The 25,745-nt window shown below is 55.4% G+C and overlaps 8 protein-coding genes across 8 annotated transcripts; 5 read left to right on the top strand and 3 right to left on the bottom strand.

The window, feature by feature from the left end:
- Positions 1 to 985: 985 nt before the first annotated feature.
- MFIFM68171_07557 (uncharacterized protein) lies at positions 986 to 3,334 on the bottom strand (the record flags this gene model as incomplete). Its single annotated transcript, XM_071062977.1, has 1 exon — positions 986 to 3,334. The coding sequence occupies one exon, from the start codon at positions 3,332 to 3,334 to the stop codon at positions 986 to 988; it is 2,349 nt and encodes a 782-aa protein (XP_070919078.1).
- An 881-nt stretch (positions 3,335 to 4,215) lies between these two features.
- MFIFM68171_07556 (uncharacterized protein) lies at positions 4,216 to 5,349 on the top strand (the record flags this gene model as incomplete). Its single annotated transcript, XM_071062976.1, has 1 exon — positions 4,216 to 5,349. The coding sequence occupies one exon, from the start codon at positions 4,216 to 4,218 to the stop codon at positions 5,347 to 5,349; it is 1,134 nt and encodes a 377-aa protein (XP_070919077.1).
- Positions 5,350 to 5,624: 275 nt separating this feature from the next.
- On the bottom strand, positions 5,625 to 8,458 carry MFIFM68171_07555 (uncharacterized protein; the record flags this gene model as incomplete). The annotated part of the gene is made up of 5 exons (XM_071062975.1): positions 5,625 to 7,872; positions 7,937 to 8,088; positions 8,143 to 8,225; positions 8,291 to 8,350; positions 8,428 to 8,458. 5 exons carry the CDS (start codon positions 8,456 to 8,458, stop codon positions 5,625 to 5,627), a joined length of 2,574 nt encoding a protein of 857 aa, XP_070919076.1.
- Positions 8,459 to 8,844: 386 nt separating this feature from the next.
- Positions 8,845 to 10,782, bottom strand: MFIFM68171_07554 (uncharacterized protein; the record flags this gene model as incomplete). The annotated part of the gene is made up of 1 exon (XM_071062974.1): positions 8,845 to 10,782. One exon carries the CDS (start codon positions 10,780 to 10,782, stop codon positions 8,845 to 8,847), a length of 1,938 nt encoding a protein of 645 aa, XP_070919075.1.
- A 2,681-nt stretch (positions 10,783 to 13,463) lies between these two features.
- Positions 13,464 to 13,984, top strand: MFIFM68171_07553 (uncharacterized protein; the record flags this gene model as incomplete). Its single annotated transcript, XM_071062973.1, has 2 exons — positions 13,464 to 13,539; positions 13,605 to 13,984. 2 exons carry the CDS (start codon positions 13,464 to 13,466, stop codon positions 13,982 to 13,984), a joined length of 456 nt encoding a protein of 151 aa, XP_070919074.1.
- Positions 13,985 to 14,491: 507 nt separating this feature from the next.
- rps30a (40S ribosomal protein eS30) lies at positions 14,492 to 14,895 on the top strand (the record flags this gene model as incomplete). Its single annotated transcript, XM_071062972.1, has 4 exons — positions 14,492 to 14,525; positions 14,603 to 14,628; positions 14,704 to 14,808; positions 14,872 to 14,895. The coding sequence occupies 4 exons, from the start codon at positions 14,492 to 14,494 to the stop codon at positions 14,893 to 14,895; spliced, it is 189 nt and encodes a 62-aa protein (XP_070919073.1).
- Positions 14,896 to 15,645: 750 nt separating this feature from the next.
- Positions 15,646 to 16,594, top strand: RPS2 (40S ribosomal protein uS5; the record flags this gene model as incomplete). The annotated part of the gene is made up of 3 exons (XM_071062971.1): positions 15,646 to 15,915; positions 15,996 to 16,253; positions 16,331 to 16,594. The coding sequence occupies 3 exons, from the start codon at positions 15,646 to 15,648 to the stop codon at positions 16,592 to 16,594; spliced, it is 792 nt and encodes a 263-aa protein (XP_070919072.1).
- Positions 16,595 to 23,842: 7,248 nt separating this feature from the next.
- Positions 23,843 to 25,073, top strand: mug86 (Meiotically up-regulated protein 86 protein; the record flags this gene model as incomplete). Its single annotated transcript, XM_071062970.1, has 3 exons — positions 23,843 to 24,201; positions 24,277 to 24,699; positions 24,968 to 25,073. The coding sequence occupies 3 exons, from the start codon at positions 23,843 to 23,845 to the stop codon at positions 25,071 to 25,073; spliced, it is 888 nt and encodes a 295-aa protein (XP_070919071.1).
- Positions 25,074 to 25,745: the final 672 nt, after the last annotated feature.

Here is a 25,745-nt window from a genome sequence, read left to right as displayed (position 1 = left end):
GACTCTCGGGAACACCTGCTGTAGTCTGGTTAATGGACGGCGTATCATGTTTGGAACTCGGGAAGGGGCATCGGGAGGAGATGCACCGCCGGGGCTTCGGGTCGGCTCGCTCCTCGCTCAATTTGGTTTCTCTTTCACAACCGTCAGTGGCGCTAGGGCCATTCCCCTATGCCCAGCGATGGTCGTGGAGGAACGAGGGTACATATATTAGAATCTACTATGCAGCATCCGCGATTTAGAATATAGCGTTTTAATGGCCCACTGAACTGGCCTGATTTGAATAACAACCTCATCAGCCTGATGATAGGATTATCCAACTTTGTGAATGCTTTACCCCCCCCCCCCCCCCCCCCACAAGCCATCTGTTTCTTTTGGGTTATAACTATTCCCCTTCCGTATATTGGCCTTGTACAGTAGTAATACTATCTGAGAATCCGATCTCAACTAGCTGCGGGGGGTATCGAAGCTGTGTGTGTGCGCGATATTATGATGAGAAAAGCTCATTTGCAGAGATACTCCAGAAAGCCAACAAGACCACGGGCCCCTTCTGTCCCCATGCGCGTCCGCAATCCTTCCTCTATGCTTGGGGTATCTAGTGTTACAGAGTTCCGACAAAGGAAAAAAGAAAAACCCCCGACGGCGAGCGGGTTGTTCTAGCTTGAGTTTCCCGGACAGGATATGAGAGAACAATAATACACTCCCCCTGACAGGGCGTGAGCGGCTTGAAGTAAAGCAAGAAAAAGAGGAAAACGATGGGCGACGTGAGGATGGCGCGTCCCCGATTGGATAGTCTGCGAATTGCCTCGCCAACCATGCAATGCAAACCATCACCGCCTATTGCCGCCTATCCCAATGCCGGCCCAAGGTACCAAGGAAATAATGTGCTAAGAGGGAAAAAAAAATACCTAAAAAATCCCATGAGTGGTGAGCTTGCGCATCGCCATGCGTTGATGTCGTTCTGGATGTTTTTTTACTGCGTCATCTTTCACCCGCCGTCTGTAGGCAATTCGATCCCGCTATCTCTGTCTTGCGGGCCTTTACTCCAGGGATGTGTGTCGGCCTCGGCGACGAGCTCTACAGCGAGCTGGGAGTCGTCCTGGTACAGCAAATCGTATTGGTAGTCGACGACTTCGATGCCGTCTCCCACTGCCTCGCCCTCTGCTTCCGCCTCTCGACGTTCGATCTCCTCGGGGGGGAGGACCCTTCCCCCGAGCTCGACGTCGCTAACGCGAACCTGATACGCGAGAGCACGTTTGCCTTCTTTGATCAGCTCCTCGGTCCACCCCAAGCACCGTTTGAGGCTCTGGTTGATCTTTTGGCTGTCAATGAGCAGCTGCTGGTGCTTAGAAATATCCAACTCGAGTCGTCGCTCGGCTCTCTGGCGATGCCGCGTGTCACGCACCGCCGTCACCTCGAGGCTTGACTCCCCCGAGGCTTCCGAACTAGACAGGTCGTCTTCCTCCTCGAGCTCTTCCATCTCGGCATCTTCAGCCTCGATCTCGCTTTCTTCTTCGCTCAAATCGTCCAGACCCATGCCGGCTCTCGCTAAACCGCCCCCGTCTACCGTCGAGTCAGATGGGATCCGGCTGCCGATTGAGCTTATGCTCAACCGTCCGGATCTAGACAACCGCTTGTACCGCCGCAGCTCGGCGGTTTGCTTCCTCAGCTGCCTCTCAAGTGTGCGGTTAATAGCCTCAAGACTAGCGTTCGTGATCTCCAGATCCTGAACCTTGCGCTCTCGTCGCGCGTTAGCAACAAGATCCGTCACCTGACCATCCTGCGACGTCTTGGTCGGGCTATTCAGCGACTCGGACTTGGCCTCTTCCGGTTCGGCGAAGTCTTCGGCAGCTTGAAGGAGAGATGCAAACCCCGAAGAAGCCGTGTCGCTCGGCTCTGTGCCCGGCGGCGGATGTGACGGGTTGGACGGAGAAGTGCGCCCGGATGAGGGAACAGAACCGTGGGAATATATCCGCCTTGCGGCGGCAATAGACGGTTCGGTACCGGCTAGGCTCTTAGTACGCGTGTGGGACCTAGCAGGCCGCGAGGGTATCTCGGCGCTCAGTCTTGCGTGGCTTGCGTGGCTGCCACCCTGGGGAGTTGTCGCCGAGACGGGAGATCGAGGCGAGAGGACAGTAGGAGTTGTAGAATTTTTGGGCGTGAGGGAGGGGGGGGCTTTAACAGGTGATGTAGCCCGTGGCGGATTTGCCTGTCTGCTTGGTGGCAGCCTGGATGCTGTCGAGATAACCGACCCCGACAGTCTCTTCGATGACGGCCCTATCTTTGCCGGCGGTTGTAGTTCAGGCGCCCCATTGGCGTAAACAAACTTGCTCATCAAACTATCCTGGGTGGAAGAGGAAGCAGACAATCCGGGCGATAGCGGGCCAGGGACGGCCGCATCTTGGCGTTCCGGTACGGTATTTCCGTTTGCATAAAAGAAAGTCGAGGGCTTCTGCTGCTGCGTCGCAAACGGTTTCGCTTGTGCAACTTGTTGTGGTTGTTTTTGCGCGTCCGAAGCATAAAAGAACTTGGAGTCTCGGTCGGCCCGTGCCCCGCCGCCCGCGTCCGATGGCGAGCTAAACGTCACCACGGGCCTCCTCATGGTGTCGTCCGGCCCGGACGCCGAGATACCCACACTGGACCGCGTCTCCCAGGGGTCATGTCGGTCCGGATTCGGCGTGCCGTTCGGGGTGCTGTTAGCACTGTCGACGCGACTTTGCCTCGAGCCGGATCGTGGTGTGACGTTGGTGCTGAGGAAGGCCGACACGGGCGACGTCAATAAGTCTTCCCTGTCGCGCGGGGCGGCGCCATTGGCGCTCAATGTTGATTCGGGCGGTGGGCGTCGCGCGAGAGGTGTTGTTGCGAGAGTTGCATGCGGGTGTTGGGGTGGTTGCGACCGGGTTGCAATCTTGGGGGTCAGGGGCGGCTTGTTTACCGCCCTTGCGGCGGTGGGCTGCCGGTGGCCGGTGGCGGATGCCCGCTCATACGGCGGCATTCTGGCGGCCGTCGAGAGGCGCGGTGTACTTTCGGGTCCCGGTTTCACAGCTCGAAACGCCAGCGCGGCATTTTGGTCGCGCAGTCGGAGCGGATGGCGGGACGCTGTTGCTGCTGCTGCTGCTGCTGCTGCTGGGCATGCGGTTGCTGTGGTGGTGATGTGTGCCGTTCTCGTTCCGGAAGCCGTCGTGCCTGTGGTCAAAATTCCCGCAGACGGCTTCTTCCTGAGGGAAACTGGTGGCAGCAGAGTATTGTTTGCTGCACCGGCGGACTCGCGCGATGCAGAAGGGTGCTTCGACAAAACAGTTGCTTCTGGGGCGGGTGTTGGTGCGAGTGGTGGCATTGCGTCGTGGGCCGCGATGGGGAAATCAATCAGAGGCGCGATTTCGCCAGGCCGGACCCTGAGAGTGATTCCGTTTATTGGCCCGCTCTGACTGGTCGAGAACGCCGAGCAAAATAACATTAACAGTAGGATTAGCCACCGCAGAAGATTGAGCTCTGAATATTCACAATTAAACAGCTGTGCAGCGTTCGGTGCGAGCACTCGAGCCCAATGCAGACTTTAGAGTGCCCAACGCACCGGATCCATTGCTGTGCAAGGTAAACAACCCTAACGCAACACTCTGACCGCTCTTAACCACTCCCGGCCGCGATTCGTCATTCAACTCAATGGATTGTTTACTTCATGCGTTAACCTGCAGACATACCCCACCACGCCTGGCCAGACGGGCTCTGGGTACCGCTGCAAGGGGATCCCCTGCTTGCCGAGTCCACATGCCACCCCGCTTCCGTTATAACCAAACAACGTCGACACGGGGCTGCTCGGAGGAAATCCGCCGACGAAACGAAACAAATAGAAAAATTAAGATAAAAAAAAAAAAAAAAAAAAAAAAAAAAAGAGAGCGAGAGCGAGATAGACTCGTGCCAAGTCTAACAGTCAGCATTTTTCCTTTTTCTTTTTTATATATTCTTTTTCTTTTAAACGCCAATGGCTAGAAATTTCGACGTACCCGCGTAGCTTTTTAGTACAGTACAGGACAGCATCAGTTATACCTTAGTTAACCCTAGATACAGTAGCGTTTACCCCCTCCGTGGTCCGCACTGCCTCGTTGACAGGATCCACTGTAGACGCTCGGGCCGTCACCCGAAGTCTCCGTCCTGTACCCAAACATCCATACGATTATCAGCACGCAAAGCCGTCCAAGTCACCGAGTGCGCCCGAGGATGGCGCTACTGGGCCTCTCGCTCATCCTCGCATCTGTCATTCTATTCTGCATGCGGAGACCGGCGTGGTTCTCCTCTATACTCGGGGCTTTCTCGCGGGCCCCGCTGGGGTCGTCAGCTGAAGAGACTGTGCGAGACCGAGACACAGATCATCACCCCGCCGATCAAAGAAGCAGCACGAGAGAGGAGCTTGGAAGCAGCCATAATGGATCGGAAACCCGCAAAGAGCGAACGGCACCGGCGAGCCGGCAGACGGCAGACCGAATCGCCATGCCGCCTCCTCCACCGCCTCCGGTGATCCGGCACCATGACGCCGAAGTTGACGCTGCCAGCCTTGGCTCTCAGAGCACCGATTCACAGAGCACACCCAAGGCCTCGGCAGCCACACTCACTATCCCAGTGCCGACGCTAATACTAGACTCTCCCGAGACCACAATGTCCAACCCCGCCCCAGCATCGGCCTCAGCATCCTCCCTCATGCCCCCTCCGTCGCGGCCCACGCCTTCCCTCCGCGTTCCCAGCACCACCCTCAGCCCCGCCCCCTCCTCCTCCCCCTCCTCCGCCTCTTCCTCCCTCGCTGCCCCCCGCAACCGCAACCTCCCCATCCCGCCGCGCGGCCAGCAGCAACAGCAACAGCAACAACCGCAGCAACAACAACCAGGCTGCTCCACCCTCGCCCCGCCACCCACCCACTCGTCCAAGCCGGCCAAGCCCTCGCGACAAGTGGTCCTCACGCCGGGCCACTCCCCGCTGGACTGGGCGCGCCTGTCGGGCCACCCCACAGCCGACCTCCGCGGGCTTGGCCCCGGGTCCCCTTACCTGCGGGTCACGCCGTCGATGCTCAAGAGGCAGACGGGGCGGAAGGGCAAGGACGCGTGGACGGTGCTGGGCGGCAAGGTCTACAACATCACGCCCTACCTGCCCTTCCACCCCGGCGGCGAGCCCGAGTTGCTGCGCGGCGCCGGGAGGGACGGGACGCGGCTGTTTGGCGAGATCCATCCGTGGGTGAACTACGAAGGGATGCTGGCGGCTTGTTTGGTGGGGATCTACGTGACCGAGGAGGAGGCGGCGGAGGCGGCGGAGGCGGCGGCGGCGGCGGGGAAGGGGGGTGGGGGAATGGAGGCGATGGATTGAGATATGGTGTAAGAGAGTTGGGGGAAAGGGGGGGAGGGGAGGGGAATGTAATATGTGTTATATACTTGCACACACGTGGGGCTTAGATCTAAGCAAAGATTTCTCGGCGGGTGTATGTGTCGAGTGTTAAGACTCATAGAGATGATACCCCCATAGATATAGGAAGGTCATTTCTTTCGTTGTAATCCTCCTGTAATCCCGGGTTTGTCACATGGCTCGCTTGCTCTCTAAATCTAGCCGGCTTAACAACCAAAATTATGCGCGACGTATGCTCGTTACCTCCGCCTCCCAAACCGAAACTTGAGCTCGTCGTCGCTGTCGTCACTGTCGTCATCATCATCAGACGGCGCCGCCATGAATCCCTTCCTTGGCCTCTTGGCTGCCCGGCCCCCGGTCGACGACGATTCCGCCGGCGCCGCCCGTTTGTTAGTACTACTCCCCCTGGTAGATAACGACGAGATTGCCTGGCTCTGCGATTGCGTCTGCGTCTGCGTCTGCCCGCGGCGGGTAGTATTCGCTCTCTCAGCCGCCTTGGCTGCCCTGCTCCTTGACGGCTCCGAGTCCGGTATTATCGTCATCTGGTCTTGTTGCGCCACAGACTCGAGCTCGTTCCGCTCCTCTTCGTCACTGCTATCCACGGCCAAGACAGTCCGCCGCAACGCGACCTTCTGCTGCTTGCCCTTGGCGGTTCCGCTGTCGGATTTACCCTGCGACGGTGGTTGTTGCTGCTGCGGCTGCGGCTGCGGCTGACTCTGCGATTCACGCTGGCTGTCCTTCTTACGGCGGCCGCCGCTCTCGTCTTCGAGCCAGTAGTCGTCACCAATGCCATACTCTTTTGGTTTGACCTCCTCCAGACCGATAATGATTCGTGCTGCTGGACGGCCTGCCGCGTCGCCCTGCTTACGGAAGCGCTTGAAGTTCTTGCGGCCGTTCCACCGCGGATCCCAGCGGCCGTCGGCAATGTCCTGCTCCCGGGTGCGAGTGTTACTACCCGGATCCGGGAAGCGTACCTCGCACTCTTCAACGATGTGTAATGCGCGGATAGTGGCGTAGTCGATTCCGTCGTCGGGCAGCTGCTCGAGTTCCATGCGCTCCGCCGCAGCCTTGGCTTCGGCTTCTTCTCGGCGCTGGCGAGCAAGCTCGAGGATGTCCTCGCCTTCCTTGGCCTTTTTGCCTTTGCCTTTCACTGCCTGGCCCTTCTTTGCTTTCTCCGGTGGGGATTCAGGTACCATGTCTTCGTTTTCATCTGGTCTAGGCTCTGGTGCTGGCTCAGGGGGAGGAGGCACGGGTGTCTGGCCAGATTCGATGCGCCGCCGTTTGGCTGCCGCTGCTCTCGGTGCAATCTCGTCCATTAACGCTGAGTTGTCATGCTCCGGTAGCGGCGAGAGGGCACGTTTACGCTGTGATCGGCGCGTTACGCGTGTATTCGGGACTTCTTCCTCTAAGGGGAGGTTCGGTTCGCGGTATTGAGAAACGAATAAGCTGTCCTGAGATGCTGCGGCCACCTTGGGAGGTTCCGGGTCTTCGACTGGCGGGCTCTCCTCAACAGGTTCCGGGTCGTCAAAATCGAACCCTTTGAAACGACTCCGTCCAGCTCTTCGACCCCGCCCCCTTGGCGGCGGTTTCGCGGCTTCCTGCTCCGCAACCGGTTCCTGAGATATTTGCGGCTCTGTTGAAGGCTGGTCAACTTCCATGCGATCTCCTGAGTCATCTGCTGGTTGCTGGCCGCGCGGTACCGTCGATTCCGGTTGGCTTGCCTCCTCGAGTGGACGGCGAAGCATGGACGCATCACATGCAAGGATAGCCTCGAGGAACTCCCGCTGGTCTATTGGCCGATGGTCGAGGCGCTGAGCAAATGCGGTCAAGAACTGAGCGTACCATTCATAGTTCTCATCCTTTGGCATGTAGCGCACAACGACCACTCCCTTCCCCTCGCTGCCGTCCTCAAATGATCCTAGTCCCTTCTCGCCGGCAACGCCTTTGACATACCGGATGAAGTCGTCAATGTCTGTAACCCCTGGAGTAACCTCTTTGAGCAGAGCTTTACCCTTCCCAGCCGTGATAGCGGAGAGGAGATTGTCATACTGCTTTCTTTCGTAAAACACAAACGTATATCCATCGAAAATTTCTTGCCGCCGCCCATCCGGTGAGTAGGCTTCTGGAGGCCGGTCCACCGGCGCCTCACCGCGTGGCGGAAGATGGTCTATGGCATTCGGCCAAGAGGCTTCGAAATCCTGTTCCAAAGCACTGCTTGCGCCCTCCTCAGCTTCGTTTGGAATAGTAGCTGCCTCCACAATAGCATCTATAAAGCTATCCGTCACGATGTGTCTTCCATTGATCAGAGCCTGCAGTCCTTTGGATGTGTTGCGCTTCTTGGAGACGACGTGGGTTGTGGCTGTCTCGTAGTCGGCCGAGTACTTTATGTCGAGCTGCTCGAGACTATCACGAAGTCTTGCCCAAGGATCCGCGCGCAGCTCTTTGCTAGTGAATGAAAAGCTAAGAACGACCGGCTGCCAATGAATGCTACCACGTCCGCCACATGCGTCAGCAAGGGAGAGCGCCTTGGATCAGAGGCGGGGTATCCTACCAGACCACTTTAGGACATAAGCCCAGCTTTATTTCGTTCACGTCTTCCGAGAGTGTCTTCTTCTGTCCGCGTATTTGGACGCCGTTCAACAGTGTCCCCTTTTTGGAGTCGAGGTCTTCGATCGTAATCGCCGAGCGCGAACGCAGGTTGCGCTGCAGCCAGTCAGCAGCCTATCATTGCAATGCGCCTGAAACTAAACAACATACACCGCCGCCTTCCGGGACATTGTCAACTTGGATCGTGATGTGCTTCCTCGAGATAGTCTTGTCCGATATCGCAAGTTGGCCAGCTGAGAACGGAAGCGAAAGTTAGCAGGTCTGCGCGTAATGCGAGGAGTGCACGAGCTGGACTTACGTTCTGCAGCCGTGCGGCCAAAGAGGTAGAGCTTGCCCGGCCGCAACCAGAGTTTCCTGCCTATTCTCGCATTAATTTTCGCGTCAGGGTTCGTTGGTGTACGCGGCCAGGAAGGCTGTTTGCATCGACGCACGCACCCTCGAATATATCGCTCTCAAGTAACCACATGGTGCCCTAAGTTGTAAAGGACGAGGAAGAATCTAGGACCATTGAATGTGTACGGCAGCTCGATGAGTTCGACAAGGCTGATTGACGTGAGGAATCTCGGAGCTGGTGTGGTCAGAGGTAATGCATTGCAGTATGGGAAATCATTCGGCGGCAAACACGTCATTTACGCGACAACACGTGACTACTCTTCAGTGCCCTTTTCGCTGCATACATTCAAGCGCAGCTTGTTCTTCGTTTCCATTTTTTTTGGAGGAAAAACTAAAATAAATAAATATAAAAATATAATTTATTTTGTTCGTATTTGTTCTATTCACTCATCTCATATAGATATATTCTTATTCCACATCATCTATCACCCTAATCCAACCTGCGCTCATTCAACTACATCAGACCTCCGACTCTGCTTCTATTTTCGAAGCTGGGTTCCAAGCGAGCCTCTGCTTGTTCCACAGCATGTAAAAGTAACCCTTCTTTTGTAGCAGCTCGCCGTGCCGCCCAACCTCAACCACTTGACCATCCTTGAATGGGATTATGAGGTCCGCGTTGGCTATGGTAGCGAGCCTGTGCGCCACGACAATGACGGTCCGCCCAACGTACCACTTCTTCAAGTAATCCTGAATCCGGGCCTCAGTCTCAGCGTCCAGATCGCTCGTTGCCTCATCGAGCAGCACGATCCGCCCCGGCCGGAGGAGCGCTCTCGCAATTGCGAGCCGTTGGCGTTCCCCCCCGGAGAGTTTCACCCCCCTTTCTCCCACGACCTGGTCGTACCCATCGGGGAACGACATTATCCTCTTGTGCAGCGCCGCAGCCTCGCACGCCTGCTCGATCTGTTCCCTAGTCGCCTCGAGGTTCGCATAGCGGAGGTTCTCAAGGATCGACGCGTTGAAGACGCCGATCAGCTGCGGGACAATGCTCATCTGCTCTCGTAGTGAATCCTGGCGGACGTCGCGGAGATCCTGTCCGTCGATTCTGATGGCTCCGCTCTTGACATCGTACGTTCGGCTCAGCAGCTTGAGAAGTGTCGACTTGCCGCCCCCCGTTTCACCCACGATGGCTACGGTTCTCCCTCCCTCGGCCTTGAACGAGACGCTTTTGACAACATCCGTCTTCCCGTTGTACGAGAAGCTGACATTGTCAAACTCGACGGTTCCGTTTCCGACCTTCAGGTCTGGAGCACCTTCCTTGTCTTTCACTGTTGGCTGAAGCTTGAGAAGCTCGATAACATTGTGGCTATTCGAGAGGAACCGATCCGTACTCTCGAATATGCGCGAGAGGGACACGAGCTGCGGGAACGTGTCGGTGAGGAACTGGAAGAGCATGATAAAGTCGCCCGTGCTTCGCTGGGACGTCCGGATCTGATAACCCCCGAGGATGCAAACGGCCGCCATGCCGACGCTTGCGACGAGGTCCCTGCCGATGCTTCTCCAAATTTGATGGTTCAAGAACAGTTGGTCATATGCCTCCCTGCTCCTCTTGATGGCCGACGTATATCGGTTGCCCTCGTACTCAACCCTGTTGAAGTGCGAGACAGTTGGCCAGTTTTGAATGACATCATAGCTCAGGTTTGCCTCCCTCTCGTTCTCCTTGATCACGATATCGAAGTTTCGCCTGGTATGCTGTCGCAACGCCAGCGAGAAGCCGACGTAACAGGCGAAGGCGGCAGACATGGCGAGTGCAAGGCCGCCGTCAAAGATGGTCCAGCAGGTTCCGATGCTGAGGATGACATCGAATACCATGGCTACCTCGGTGAAGAAGATGTCGCCAAAATAAGCGACAGTCTGACTTCCGGATCGGTGAACCGCTCTCCACACGCTTCCAGACTTCTTGTTCTCGTGATAATCGGCGCTTAATTCGAGCAGCCTGGTATATAGGATCACGGAGATGTTTTTTACCAGTACGCCTTCCGCTCTTGCTCTGAAGGCCTCTTGTACGTTATTGATGACGCCCTGTACTACCTTATGGAGGAAGATGAAGAGGGCAATCTCAATCCACGGTAGACGGGGCGATACTGTCTCGGAGCTCAGGACCTGCACAATTCGCCTCAGCAAAATGGGATGGGCCACTCTGAGGACCCTCCTCGCGCCGACACATATAAACATCATCAAGTACCGGTACACCAGCCTCCGGCGAACGGCGCTGTCTTTGGGCAGCAGGAGGGGCAGGAAGAGTTTCCAGTCCTCATATTGCTGGCGCCAACCTGCTCGTGGCTGTTCTGTTTCGGCTTCGTTCTCGTGTGGTTTCGTGTTTTGCTTCGGGCGGTGAAGAAGAAAGTACAATGCTGGTAAAAAGAGCAGCGATGAGACGATCGCGACGTATGGATTCATGGTTCTCGCGGGGTCCCGTATTGTCAGAGGCAGGTGAGAATTTGGTATCCTGATTTGCCTCGTCGTCTACCCAATAAAAAGAAAAAAATGAAAGAAAAGCAAAAAGAAATCACAAGTAGTCTACTTGGAAAACCATGCCCATTGCCTCCTCCCTCGAGTATAAATAGTTTACTCGCTAGCATTTCAGTTCGAGAAGGCTGCGGGAATGACTCGAGGTTTGCAATACAGCTATACCCCTCGACACGCAATAGCTCCAAGCTGAATCGTAGGCAGCAAGGGAAGGGTGGGGCCACTACGCATGCAGTCAGGTCTCATCGAGTATTCTACACGCAATCAAAGATTCGATTACGCACTCACCGAGGAGTTTGGGGGCTGAAACGATCTCGACCGTTGCCCAACGCGTCCGACTGCTAAATTGATGGCTAGTTCGCTCCCGCGTATTCTGCGTTTATCATGCCCAAGTCGTAACTCATTAAAACATTCATGCTGTTGCAGCTCAGGCAGCAGTCTCGGGTCCTTGAAGGAGAGCTCTGTGAGATGTTTCCGCCATGCTGTGACAGTATTTCCAGGCTCGGTTGGTACATCATCTCACTCATCATGGTGCCATAGAGATATGGCTTCTTGTCAGCATCGCAAACCGTCCTCGGCTCGTTTGGCAGAGTACGGCTAGAATGTACGCCTTTGAGATCGATCCCGTGTAGGTAGATATCTCCCTCAATGAACTGTCATGCCGCGGCGAGCGGTCAATCCCGCATTCGAGCCCATCTCCCGTCTCTAAGAGGAGTCGAAGAGAATGGTGTAGAAGCAACCGTTGCCTACTACCCAACCTCTCGAAGTCACATTCCCCCGAAGCCACAACCGTCTGGCTCAGAACCGTTGAAGGATCCCGCATGGTTCACTGTGCTTTCCCAGCGCTATCAGAGGCAAGCGCTCGAGTCCGTGAACCGGAAAGTGCGGGGCTCTACTGCCACGAGGAAACCCCAAAAGCAGATGGGCCAACTCCAGGGTTCTACATCGCCTCAGAAACGTTGTCTACAACTGTGGGATCAAGACTCTAATGTAGAGCCGTCAGGAGGTGATGCCCAATAGCAAGACGGGCCACGCGAGTCCAGATCATATAGTCCATACTAACCTCAAAGTCTGTAAACGTAACAGGCTTGCCTCTCCTTGGCGAAGCGCGCAATGCTCGACCCAGCGTGAACGCACTCGCCCAATAAGCCGTCTTACCACGCACGTGTAGCATCATCCAGTGCAGAACATCCAGCCTCCCCGTGAAGACGGTGGGCAAGGACAAACTGGTGCTGTCGAGGACCCAGTGCAAGCCGCATAGAGTTGGGTGGTCGAAGGCTCGCCTCATCATCCCTCCTCCTTGGGAGAGGGTTCATGTTTTCGTCTCGCCAGAATCATGAAAGTATCAATGAAAGGAGATCATGGTTCATGCAGGCAAGCATCATGTCTAGACCACCCAACCTTAATTTATATAAACACCCGGGGCAGAGCAGCCCAGCTTTACCCGACAGTCCACACGGAGCATTAGCTACACACCAATCCAGTTTAAGCGAAGAACTGGCCATATCGAGTCGTTTCTATCTCCCATTTTCGGGGAAGCCACACCGTCGGCTGGCAGGGTTATAGTATCCCGTTCTACGAGCGACTTGCTGCTTGCAAACCGGGGCATGGCAGGTACGGACTAATCGGTCGTGCACACGGGTTTCGGCTTAGCTACTTACCACTGCACAACATGCTTATACTACCCCGAGCTCAGGCAGCTCCTTGCAACCTGATGCTACCCATGTGTTAGTAAAGGAAACTGTAAACCGTTGCGAAGCGCACGGTTCTGGAAGACATGTCACACTCCATCTCAGCGCAGAGTATCGCCGATTACGCGACTTAAGACTCCAACATGGCTCACTGATACAAGTTGCCCCTGACTCTAGTCCGAGACACAGCAGGGTAGGACACACACCGACCCCGAGCGCTGGCTGCGGGTTGGGTGATTGGGCTACACCTTGGACTACGTGTGTCTTGTCGGTAATCAGGCACTCGTTGAACAAGGTTAACCGACTTGCATTATTGGTTGAATCTCTGCCTCAGATGAAAGATACAAACGGCAACATAGAGAGCGTGGTTTTGAGAGTGAAGACGCTTGGCAGGGAAAGGGGGGGGGGGTTGCATGTGGGACAAGCCAGCAGCTTCTCCACATTTACCACTACCCACTACATTATGACGTCAGCGATATTCATGTCTTTAGTCCGCCCGACGATAAATGCACGCCTGATCAGCTGACCAGCTAGGTTAGCATTAACTCTTATCTGTTACTGACTTGCAGAGATTCCACGCTTGAGTCTAGCATAGGGTTTCTAGAAGGTGTCTTCGTCTCACATGAGTTGGGTCGTAGCCTCTTGGTGCATTGCCGGGCAACACGTCATCTCTGTTCTGCTTGGCCTATTGCCAGGAAATCTGGCCTGCGCGGGACAATGAGCGCCACTGCTTGGGCATAAACGTCGAGACACTATATAAAGCCAACCCGCAAATCATTTCTTTATCCATCTCCAGTTTTGTCTTGCCTTCTCCACCTAATAAACCATCTGCCTCAACTGCTCCAACGTCGCCTCTCCACTTTCGCCCATCAGCTCAACGATATAGCCTTGATTAGAACCGAACAAAAAATCCCAAGAAACATGCAGCGCTTCGTTCCTATAGTTCACATCGTTGCGGCGGTCTTCGCCGTCATCGAGCTGGGACTGACAGCTTACAGTGAGTTCTTTGTCCTATCGTCTCGACCGTCCCTGCCACGCACCCGGCCCTAACCTTGCGCTTAGTTGTCAGCCCCTATTACCGTTGGACTCCGAGCGTCAAGTCTTTCATGGTCTTCAACTCGATCTGGACGCTGCTGGTGCTCGCCTATGTTGGCTTGACGCCGCTATACTACGCCCGCATCTTCCACCGCCTGGCGTCTCTGGCTCTCGAGTGGATCACCATGATCTTCTGGTTTGCCGGGTCCATCGCACTGGCCGCCTACTGGGGCTCTCCGAACTGCGGCGGTAACACATTCTGCGGCGCTGTCGAGGCGGCGGTCGCTTTTGGCTTCTTCCTGTGGGCGCTGTTCGGTTTCCTCGTCTTTGTCGACACCCTCGACGCACTGCGCGCCCGTGGCAACAACACTACAAATGCACAACCTAAGCCGCATACTGTCGTGTAATGGTGTATCTTAAAAACGGCGACGGGTGTGAAGTACACCAAAATTGGAATAATAACGCAATGCAAGGTGGTGATGACGGGGGGATGAGACCAAGGACCATAATGAGGAGGCGCTACACCCTGCAACGGGAACTGGGAGAATATGTAGCTGGGAATAACGGAACTTAGATACCCAAATGAATTCTTGTCCTTCTATCGATATCTCCTTCCCTCCTTAGCTTATTGGTGTTTGAGACTCTACGCCTGAAGAGTGTTACTTTTCCTGTTCTTAGCATAACCCTAACCCTTTCCATAACCGAGTCTGGAGTTTGAAGGCCAGGTTCGGTGTCGAGTCATCGGTGAAGGTCCCACCGAGACCGGCCAATCACTGGCCAAGCATTTGACCATCCATCTCTCTCGATCACTTCTTTGACTGCATTTCAAGTTTTCCCATCACCTCCTTTCGCCGCACAAAGTGAGCAACAAGAAATCGTAATTTCCCGCCATAATCTAACATACCCCTTTCAAGATGGGCAAAGTTCACGGCTCTCTCGCCCGCGCTGGTAAGTGAACCCGTTCTGACATCTTAACCGCACATTCCTCGATCAACAGGGGCAGCAGACTAACAGGTTATGCGTAGGCAAGGTTAAGTCGCAAACACCCAAGGTGGGACACAATCTTCAACTCTTCATTACACGGTTCAATTCGTTAGATTGTGACTGACAGAGTCCCCGTCGTCAGGTTGAGCCTCAAGAAAAGCCCAAGACGCCAAAGGGCCGCGCGCACAAGCGCGAACTATACACACGCCGCTTCGTCAATATCACAGCCACTGGTGGAAAGCGCAAGGTACCGGGCCAGATTTTTTCCTTGAATAGTCATAGCAGCAGGCTCACACAGGTTGCAACGCAGATGAATCAGAACCCAACCGCATAACCAACGCACGAAGGGAGGAGGTGCTGGGAGGAGTCAGAGGGGCGTTGAAGTTAACGGGAGGTGATTAATTATGTAGTGGCGCTTTGGACTCGGCCGACTGGCTTGTAGCTAGAAATGGAGGTCATGGTTAGCATCGTACAGTGGTTGTTTTCACCCTAGGTTTCGGGCAAGTATTGGCGTTCCGGTGGCAGGAAAATACATCGCCTGCCGGGTGGTTTTGTGTGGGAAATAGAGTAGCCGTTACGCGAGACCGTCTCTTAGACTTGCTTCTGTCCCTTCCTGCCGGGTCTTCAATGGTAAGCATCCATGTGAACTTCCCTGATGTGATTCTAATTGCAAGTCTTTGTGATCAGTGCGGTGCAAGCCTATAGGTCTCGTTCGATAGAAATAACAACCTCAGATAGAACAGGAGTAGTATGACATCATATCGAAGCTATATACTAATACAGCAGTATTCATGGTATCGCGGAAGATGAGCTTAGCGTCCGAGTCCTGACTCTCCCACTTCGGTGAGCGCCCGAAAGTCATGCAGCAGGGGGTTGGCTGGTCCGTGCATCACCACTGAACCTTTGCGGCCTGAAATCTTAGGCACCACACAATCTTAGGGTTGTCCGCATAGCACACCAGAAATCGAGAATTCACTGCAAAAAGCCCCCCGCACTCGGAGGAAAAAAGTTGACCTGCCCCAAGTGCTCGACCGAGTCTACGACAACAACAACTCCCCATCGACAACCACTGACAATCGAAAAAATGGCTGATCGGGGAACTGGCGCCCGCGGCGGCGGTTTCGCTTCCCGGGGTGATCGCGGTGGTGAGCGTGGTCGCGGCCGTGGCCGTGGCCGTGGACGTCGGGGCGGCAAGAGCGAGGAGAAGGAGTGGCAGCCCGTCACCAAGTTGGGCCGTCTCGTGAAGGCTGGCAAGATCAAGACCATGGAGGAGATCTACCTCCACTCGCTCCCGATCAAGGAGTACCAGATTGTCGACTTCTTCCTCCCCAAGCTTAAGGATGAGGTCATGAAGGTACGCTCAGCGAAACCGAAAATCGCGATGACGATGCGGATCTGGCAGCTTTCTAACGTTCAATTTCCCCCCCAAAACAGATCAAGCCCGTCCAGAAGCAGACCCGTGCCGGTCAGCGAACCCGGTTCAAGGCCATCGTCATCATTGGCGACTCCGAGGGCCACGTCGGTCTCGGTATCAAGACCTCGAAGGAAGTCGCGACTGCCATTCGCGCCGCCATCATCATCGCCAAGCTCAGCGTCATCCCCGTTAGACGTGGTTACTGGGGCGCCAACCTCGGTCTCCCGCACTCTCTCCCTACCAAGGAGAGCGGCAAGTGCGGTTCCGTCACCGTCCGCGTACGTATCCCCCGGACAATAAGAAGGCTGCTGCGGTTTTGATATGGCGTGGATCCAGGCGCTAACAGAGTGCTCAGCTTATCCCTGCTCCCCGCGGTACCTCGCTCGTCGCTTCTCCTGCTGTGAAGCGTCTGCTCCAGCTCGCCGGTATCGAAGACGCCTACACCTCGTCGTCCGGCTCGACCAAGACCCTCGAGAACACGCTCAAGGCCACGTTCGCGGCCGTCTCCAACACCTACGGCTTCCTGACACCCAACCTGTGGAAGGAGACCAAGCTCATCAGGAGCCCTCTGGAGGAGTTTGCCGACACCCTGCGGGACGGCAAGCGGTACGCCAACTAAGGTTGCTGAATTGAGGGTGATGCTCAGTCAGCGGGAATGGTGCTTTTGGGGCGTCTGTGGATTTTTACTTTGCATGGGCTCCGGCAATGGCATAGATTGAGGCTGCGCAGTTATTAGCACGATCGGCCTGAATCAATTTCACGATTTGATCTACGAAGCTTTCGTGGTGCTGGGTGATTCCTACCCTGGCTGCGCGTTGTATGCCAAGGCTGGACATGAGCGGAATGCTAAGGTCCATTCCCAATAACCTGAATCCGGAGACCAGAAGGTGACGCCTTTGGGCGTATGATGTTTGGTGTTGCATGGGATGCTGCGGGCGAGCGAGTCAGTGCTCCTCCGTCCCTCCGCCAGAGGTTGTTGATGAGGCGGGAGCACTGAGTGATTCTTCTTTTGCACTCCGTTCCCAAGAAATTCAGATATGGCCTCTGGGATCAATCCACTCTATTTCCTAGACTCTATTTAATCCCAGCCTCTTCCTAATACCTGTCTTTGGCCCATTAGTCTCATGATGTCGGTTGCCGTTTGGCCTTCAAACTTGGGGGTTTCAATCAAGCCTTCGAAGCACTCTTTGGCGTCCCAGTTTAGGACGTTGTGTGTCTCGTCTGCTGTGTCCAGAGTGTTGCGCCACCTACACTAAGGGCTTTCACCGAAGTTGGTGTCCAATCTCGAGTACATCTTTCCCTTCCCACCGGCCATCATAGCCTTACAGAAGTCAGACAGTTATGGATTGGCCACACTCGCGGCCTAGGCCAGAACAGTTCCTCCGAACCATAGGAGATGGAAAGTCCTCCTGCTGGATCTTCAACCCCCGGTATGACCACAAGTCATGTCTTTTGCCATTAATATGCAGACTTTAACCCACGCTACTAGCACAGCAAACCGGAATCTTCACCGAATCCGTTCCCACACCGGTCACACAAAAGAGTGTGTGACGGCGAATGTTTCCAGGGTGCCGGTGGTGGCGATGGCGTCTCCGCGACCATGGTCCTGGTCCTGGTTCCCGGTTCCCGGTTCCTGGTCTCAGATCGATCTCCCCTCCCGCAGTGAACAGGGACGCAAGTGAAGGGATGGCGCGCGCCACGGCAGCAGCCGCTCCCCCGTAGCCGTTCCCGGTCGTCAATGTCCCATCTCACAAAATCCCGGTTTTGAGGAGCCATCGTACGTACCAGCGGAGCATCACACCGGGGGCGTATGGCATGCCTCGGTGGAGATTCGGCATTCGAATCACGGGCATCGGCACCCTCGATCCGTGTGCTTGTTACGTACAATGCAGGTAGGTGTATGGTCGGGAGTTTCCGTCCCTCCCGTTCTGCCTTACACAAACCTTGTAGCAGCACCGGTGGCACATTCCTGATTTCCCTCATTTTCATGATCTTTTCTTCTCTCCCTCCCCTTTCCCCACCCCTTCCACTCTGAGGGAGTGGATCGGGGTCGTGTGTGTTTCGCATGTGCACAAACGCACACACCCCTATGCTCGGGACGATCCGAGAAGCTTGTTTTGGTTGCGATGAGGTCACCTTGTCCCCGCTCCCCGGAGGGGAGACAAAAAGTTCATGATGTACTATAACGACCTACAGTACTGCATACCAAGGAGTGGCGAACACATTTGCGCCCACGCCCACGGCAAGGGCGACACGTGTGACGGTGGCGGGATCTACCCTTCCCGGTGGGTGCAACCCCGTTGTGATGCTACTGCTGTCCCGGGAACTTGGTGTTGTGTCTCCAGCCCTTACCTCTTGTTCATTGACAGCTGTTATTGCACGTCCCGAGCCGATACGTACCTGCAAGTTCAAGATCCGGGTAAAGCAGCCGTTCGCGTATGCAACGGAGATTCAGGGCTGCGGTGACATCGTCAGCGGTGTTGCATTCTGAGAGAACTTCTCTTCTCTGGTGAGTGAGGCTCTTCGCGATGCCAAGTCCGCTGGATGTTAAGTAAGCGCTGGGCGGATGCAACTCCCTCTTGAGGGCCGTCTCTGCCCAACCCACGTAGGATGAACGAGAATGATGAGTTCTCAGGTAGCTCCTTCAAAACCTTGTACTTCGGGCGCCGGGCGCATCCTTAACGGCGCACAGGATCAACCCAAGGCATGTATCAGTACACCAAAAGGCTGCCATAACCCCACAGTCGCAGGATTTAAGAATTATGAAAGCCAGCAAAGATAACACGGAAATCGGCATCTCCACCCCGGCCGCAGAGCGTTGCTAAGCGCTTGACACACTAAACGCTGCAGTTGGGGGTGGGAAGGGGGGGGGGGGGGGGGGGAGAGCGCCCTCCAAACATCTCATTCCCTGTACGCATGTACGGAATCCGCCCTGATGACCAGCATTGATTACCGATTTGATGGTGATTGTCGGTATTTAGCGACCGCTTTCTCTTCTCTCAGCGTCTTCAAATTTTTGAATGAGTTGGCCGGTGTGTCCTCAGTGCTGGAGATGGTGGTACGTCACAATCTTCTGCCGTTTTTGGGTTCAATGTTGTGGAATATGCGGTATTGCCTAGATGAACAGGGAACAATGTATACGCATACTACATAACAAGATGCCACAGCCAGATGCGGGCAAGCCTCGCGGAGAAATGGTGTCGGTGTCAAGGATTGATGCGAGCATGTCTCTCCTTGCCTAGTAGTTGGTGAGCCCTCGGCTCACGATATGATCGAGGAACGCCAGCATTTCAGGAAATTTCTCCCATGGCATGTACCTCGCTGAAGCCCTTTGTACCTACGTGAAAAGCGAGGGTTAATGCGGTGGCCAGGGTACGAATGAGGTAGGATGTTCCGTTGCAAGGAGACGCGGCACGAGATTAAACAAGGTCCATGAAGGATTTAAAGTCGGGAGAGGGGGTGTGTACAGGAATACTAGAACGGGATCACCAGTCAAGCAAACTTCGTCCTCGAGGTACCTTTGGTCGTATGTGTGTGGCGAAGCAAAGGTTGGCGCCAAAACTGCAGCGTTTCTCTCTCCGCCCTTGGCATGGACGCCTTTCCCGTTGCTAAGCTTTTTGCGGGTATGACGGCAATTGCTTGCACTACCGGGGAGAGAGGCAGAGGCCGTGAGAATTGCCTCGTAGGTCTTTTGCAACTTCGTCCTGCATTTGCCTGGGCGACTGGAAACAAAAGAAAAACAAAATAAAATGCAAAGCCAGGATGACTGGGGAATGGAGAGTACTGGTACCAGGGTGGTAAACATGGTGTGTATCTTTTGAGGGTGTGTGCTGGTAAAAGGAGGCCGGTGTGAGCCGCGACCGCGTCGGAGGGTATATGGTATAGTCGATCGAGTGCAGAAGTCTCTGCTCCTTCCCATGTCCCGTCCGATTGCTCCGTTTCTTAGGGCAGGGGATAAAACCACCTTCCTCTCTCGACGGCAGAAACTCGCATCCCAGGGGACAAAGGAAAATACTACAGCGGATGCTAACTGTACTAAGGCGTGTGCATATGTCCAAAATGTCCGATGACAATGCCACTGCTTGTGTCAGCTGAGCACGATATGGTACAGTACTAGACATTCTGCAGAGAAGACTTATATAGGTTCTCGCAGTCGTGTAGCTCCCACAATCGACCTGGTCGATTCCTCAGGAGGGAAGCGGGTCGGTCTTGGGCATACTCAACCCCAAACGAGATCGCCGCTCAAAGCACCGAGATGGTGTGTTCTCAGAGCAACTCAACGATGACTCGGGCTGGATAAAAGCCCGAGGAGGTCACTCGTTGGCCTATAGGTCAACTCCCGGTGCCGTGTTTAGGGGTTCAATGTGACGACGGGCTGCAAGAGAAGAGTACCCGATGCCACCACCCACTGAGCGACCCAACGGCCTCTGTCCAAGGTGGTTGTTCGCGCGACTTTAGCCAAGCGAATCGGCCGAGCCCTGGGCCATCTTGCACGGCCGTACAAAGTTGACGTAGAATGCAGAATGAGAGAGGGAGAGAGGGCACCTCGGAGCGTGAGCAAGGCCACCTCTGGCCGTTCCCAGGCTGAGCGCATCGATGCATCTCTCCCTCTTCCTCCTCTCTGACCGCGGATCGGGGAGGCTGATTCGTAAGCAGACAATGGGGCTCAAACAATCTTTAGATCGCAGGACCAAGTGTTTTTGGGTGGAAGCGCTCCTGAGAAATGGAAATGTGTGCGTCGTGCGGATTGCCGTTGTGGGGAAATACAGCCAAGATCGGCCCGCAGCAAAACACCCCGGTAAATAATGCTTCTACCTAATATGCACTGCATTTCCGGTTACGTATTGCATACTACCCTTTCTGCATGGCTCGCCGGGATGCACAACCGTTCCCATGTTGGCCATTCAGGATGCCTTTACCGCGGAGATGTCAGAAGAAACCAGAAGAATGGGTGGGTATATGAGTCTTTGTTGGTTGCGAGCTCCGAGATTCAAGGGACCACGATTCGGCGATGCTGTCGAGCTCAGTCTCCGCTTTCCCTATTATGCTGAGACTCGTTTGCTGCACATACTCCCGATGTTGACGGGTTCCCTTTTGACATGCTCGTCTCCAGGTTTGGAACCTTGTTTTTGCTGGGGTTTCGCTTTCGCGGTGTATGTGTGGCACAGGCCAGTGCATCACAGCTCGATCCACCCCCACCGGGGTGCATCGACGTGGGAACCAGGGGGCATCGAAAACAACCTGGAAGCCATCAAGCTAGCGCCGGAAAAAAGGCATTCCCATCGAATCTTTCATGCTTCTACGGTGCATCGCAAGCTGTTGGCTCTAGAGAGCGGGGCAGTTCTGACACCATCGAACCTTACCATACACGAGAATTCTGGCGCTGACACGCCAACACGGCTCCGTACTCTGCAGCGAATCTGGGCCCCGGAGGGGAAACCAACCAGTTGTGTGCAAGGTTGTGTCGGCTTCCCATGATGTCAATAGCAACGATGATCACTCAGCAATAGCCACTCACAAGCTCCAACAACCCCTAAACCGATTCCTTCGTTGGGAAGGTGCACCGGCTTGGTCTTCAAACCCCAGCCGGGCCCCAGATCCTCAGGACAGGTTTGTGGGTCTCCGTCTGAATGCCTCGTCATCCGGATCGCCGGGGCTGAGGAGCCCGACCCCCTTCGGAGTGTTGAGACACTCTCCGGCTGCTAACTTAGAATGCATTTGGTGTCCGCAGAGGTCGCCGTCATCGGCCTTTCCGAGTTTTGAAAAACATGTGGTGCTGCTTTGTTTTTCTCGCCTTCCCCAGCTCCTTTAGACCGCCGCCTGCGGACTGGTAGCCTCTCGACTTGGGGGGTACGCAAGCCCAGCCGGCAATGGTGGACGGGAGTCGACGACCAGGCAGCGCCGCGGCTTGGTTGCTGCTTGGCGGCCATGTGTTTCTTTCGCCATCCTGCGCGGAATCGCAGCGTGGCGCCCAATCGAAGGCTGGGAAACCGATGCCGAGTTTGCCGTCTTGGCCCCAAGCCCGTTAGTGTCTTGGGAGCTTCGATGAGAACGACGTGCGCCCTTGGCATGTCAACGACAAACTGCCAACAGCATGAAAAGGTGAATTTTGTATCAACATCGCGACCCGGCGTTCAGGAGGAGAGGCGATATCCACCAGTCTTGAATCGCGGCAGCACATGACGACCCAGAACGCCTGGATTGCCCTGCATGCCAGGGTTCGCTTCTTTCCAAGTTGCTGGCACGCGGGCGGGTGGTGGGTAGGATTGTGACCCCAATCAGTCCAAGCGATTGTCTACAGAGAGTCGGACAAACCAAGTGAATTCATCCAAGGACACAAACGGGGCCTGGCCAGATCAGTGGGCAAATCGGGACTTTCCCAGGAAGCTCACAGGTCGGATGGACATGGGATAATGAGGGGTCATTTTCCGGTACACCGACCGATCGACTCCCTTGAAACGCCATGTGGTGTGGCTTGGTGGATCGGACCAGTTGGGATGCACGCCACGGGCTTCTTCACCGTGTGAGAGCGCTGCCCTTGTCCGCAAATGAGCCATTGCCAGGGATTCGCCTTTACCCCAGACATTGGGTAGGCTCCTTTTCGACGATCTTCCCCGGCGACTGCTGTCATCTGGGGGTTTTAAACGTTTTAACAGCATACAAATTATTCCCGCCCGCCAGGGGGTGTGGAGGCCCAGATTAGCGCTTTACCGTTTTCTGGGTGCGGAGTCGTTCCCCAAACGGTGTCTGCAAGTTTCTGCCAAAAAGCGTCATGATTTGCCCAACCTTTTGCCCGTATGGCCGATGTCAGATCTCGGCACGAGCAAGAAGATTGGTCCCAGTCATGGTTTTCTATGGCGCTAATCCGAGGTTAGATGACCAGAAAATGTTCTTGAGAAAGAAGCAAGCTTCGGCCGGGGTTTGGTGGTTCATCCACTGCCTGATATTCGAGTCCTCTGCCACCTGTCTTCCTCATGCGGGGAGACCCCAGGTTATGCACGTCAGTGTGGCCAAACGACGACCTATACTACCTTGCTGGATCCGGGCCGGAGATTTTTTGCAACACAAAACGAAGGCCGTCTCCCTTGCCAACCCTCGATAGGATACACAAGTGAATGTCCCTGGCGGTGTCCCCGTTATTGCTCTTCCACCCACCCCCCCAACCCCACCCCCTTTCCTTCCCCCCCTCTTTATTTTATCCCATTGCCCCGGGAGCTAGGGTTCATCTACCCTCACTGTCCCCAGAGAGTGGGTTCGGTGCAACTCGTACAGGGAATTGCCCCGTCTGCTAGCATTTCCATAGCACAGATTCGGTTCGCTTTCCGAGGTCCCGTAGCGACCCCCCCAGCTTTCTCTCGCAGATGGTTCGCAGGGAGACGATGCGGCACGACCCCCCGCTGCAATATCCCATCTCCCACCGAGCCGTGGCATGGCATGCTTAGGCATGCCCAGGCGACGGACGAGATCCTTGTGCCCGGCATATGCACCTTGACCCTATCACAGGACGCGGTCCGCTCTAGACCAGGTTCCTTGCGTAGGTGTGATCCGCACCGCTAGCTGGTACTCGGACAGGTGGATGACAAAAACAGATCCCGCCTGCCCGTCTCTCCTGTGGTAGGCCTGCCGTTCATTTGACGATCCTACCTAAGCGATCGTTGGTCTCAACCCCGACCGCACCAACAAGCAGCCGTGGTATCCCGCTTGAGAAATTGGTACCTATATCAAGCCCCGTCACCCCCTCCCTCAGACTTCTTCCAAAGCCGCCTCTCTTCGGCTCTTTCATCCCTCTTGTCATCTCCGGTTGTTAGTAAGAGCCAACGAGGAGATCTTACCATTCACCTCTGCTTCAAGAAGCCGCAGCGACACAATGGCGGACCAGGTAAATCCCGTGAACGAAAAGGACATCGGCCAGACGACCGGCGCTGCGGCCGGCGCCAATGGCGTCCACCACCGGAGTTATGACCCTCGGAACCCAATGGCCAACGTCCACGCCGGCGACGACGCCCGGTTGCCCGCCTTCGGTGGTGAGTTCCAGCCGGGTCTCTACCGGCCGGTCGAGCACCGCAAGTTCGCCAACCCCGCGCCGCTGGGTCTGAGCGCTTTCGCCCTCACCACCTTTGTCCTCTCAGCCATCAACATGAACGCCCGCGGCGTCGAGCCGCCGCACATCGCTGTCCCGCTCGCGTACGGTTATGGTGGTCTCGTCCAGCTCCTGGCCGGCATGTGGTAAGTCCCCAAGCACCGACTTTGACATGGCAGGGTGCCGGGACGGACATGTTCTGATGTGGAATTGTTTCGCAGGGAAATGGCAGTTGGCAACACGTTTGGTGCCACGGCGCTGTCGTCTTACGGTGGTTTCTGGATCGCCTACGCCATCCTCAACACACCTCACTGGAACATCCTCGGCGCTGGTGGCCCGTACGTAAACGAGAATATGAGAGAGATCGACCCTCTGATGGCCGACTCGGCTGTTGGCTTCTTCCTGACGGGCTGGTTCATCTTCACGACGATCCTGCTACTCTGCACGCTCCGGTCGACAGTCATGTTCTTCATGCTCTTCTTCACCCTTGACATTGCCTTCCTTATGCTTGCTTGCGGCCACTACGCTGCCAACAACGGTAACGCGGCTGCGGCTCTGAGTCTCAAGCACGCTGGTGGCGGTTTCGGTATGCTTGCTGCCTTCTTGGCATGGTACAACGCGTTTGCCGGCATTGCCGACAGCAGGTATGTTTATCTTTACTCGTAACCTTTTACTCCCATCTTCTCCCTTTCCCAGAGTTCCCGGCCCCAACGGGAGCTTCTCCGCACCTACGAAACCACCTCACGCAGATTCGGGGTCTTGGAGAGAAGCAGCTTCGGTTGCATGCGCCAAGGCACCGATCGTCAGCCACTTCCGTCAACCAAGACCATGCCCAGACCACTCCCAAACCCAGTTTCTCACCTCCTTGGCCTGTAATGCAATCGGGACCTGGTTCGCTGACGGAAACAACAGCAACTCGTTCTTCCTCATTCCCGTCTTCCACTTCCCGTGGTCGGAGAAAGGTCGCGAGGCTCGTCTCGCCAAGTCGGCCAGCCGCACGAGCAACGTCACTGCTTAGATAATAAAAGGATACCTCAGCGCTTTTGCTTTTCGCCATGGTCTATTTAATTTTGTTGGTCGGATGTTTTGGATGATTTTTTGTGTTCGGCAGTTGCAACACTGGCCGGCTGATGCCGTGGGGCAGCTGCGGTGAAGGTTTTCGACGGCGGAATTATGGGGGTCCAGCCCGGGTGGATCGGAGCCACCTAGCAAATCCTGTACTTTTTATGGTTTACCAGAGAGAAATGAACTTAAAAAAGAAGTGGATAATTAGGTGGACGAAATCTGCAGTTCTAGACCCTGCCGTCGAGGTGTTTTTCTTCCACATACTGCCCACTTTGCAGCGCCGGCCCCTTCCCCCGGGTCGATGATTATTTCAGAGGACAGCGGATGTCTCGAATTCCTTTCGTGTCGTAACTGCCGCAGGCTTGATCCCCGTTCGCCGTCAAACATGCCCTAATGGCGGCCCTGCTGGGAATGTCCTGGAGACATGGTGGGTAGGTCTGATTCAGCTGACAGTGTGTCTGTTGAAGCTTGATGGTCTTGGGGATAAACTTTCGTCCTGGATGCGGGGGAACACCCGACTCACATGGCGCACGTGCCACTCGGCTGCTTCTGTTCGAACATTTTGCCTTTGGCCTCTGCTTATCTGATGACCGGATTGATCAAGGAGTGGTATGACGCGTTGAGC

Source organism: Madurella fahalii (genome assembly GCF_045866475.1).
Source record: "Madurella fahalii IFM 68171 DNA, scaffold_4, whole genome shotgun sequence".
NCBI classification, from domain to species: domain Eukaryota; kingdom Fungi; phylum Ascomycota; class Sordariomycetes; order Sordariales; genus Madurella; species Madurella fahalii.
This window is presented reverse-complemented; position numbering and strand designations above follow the sequence as displayed.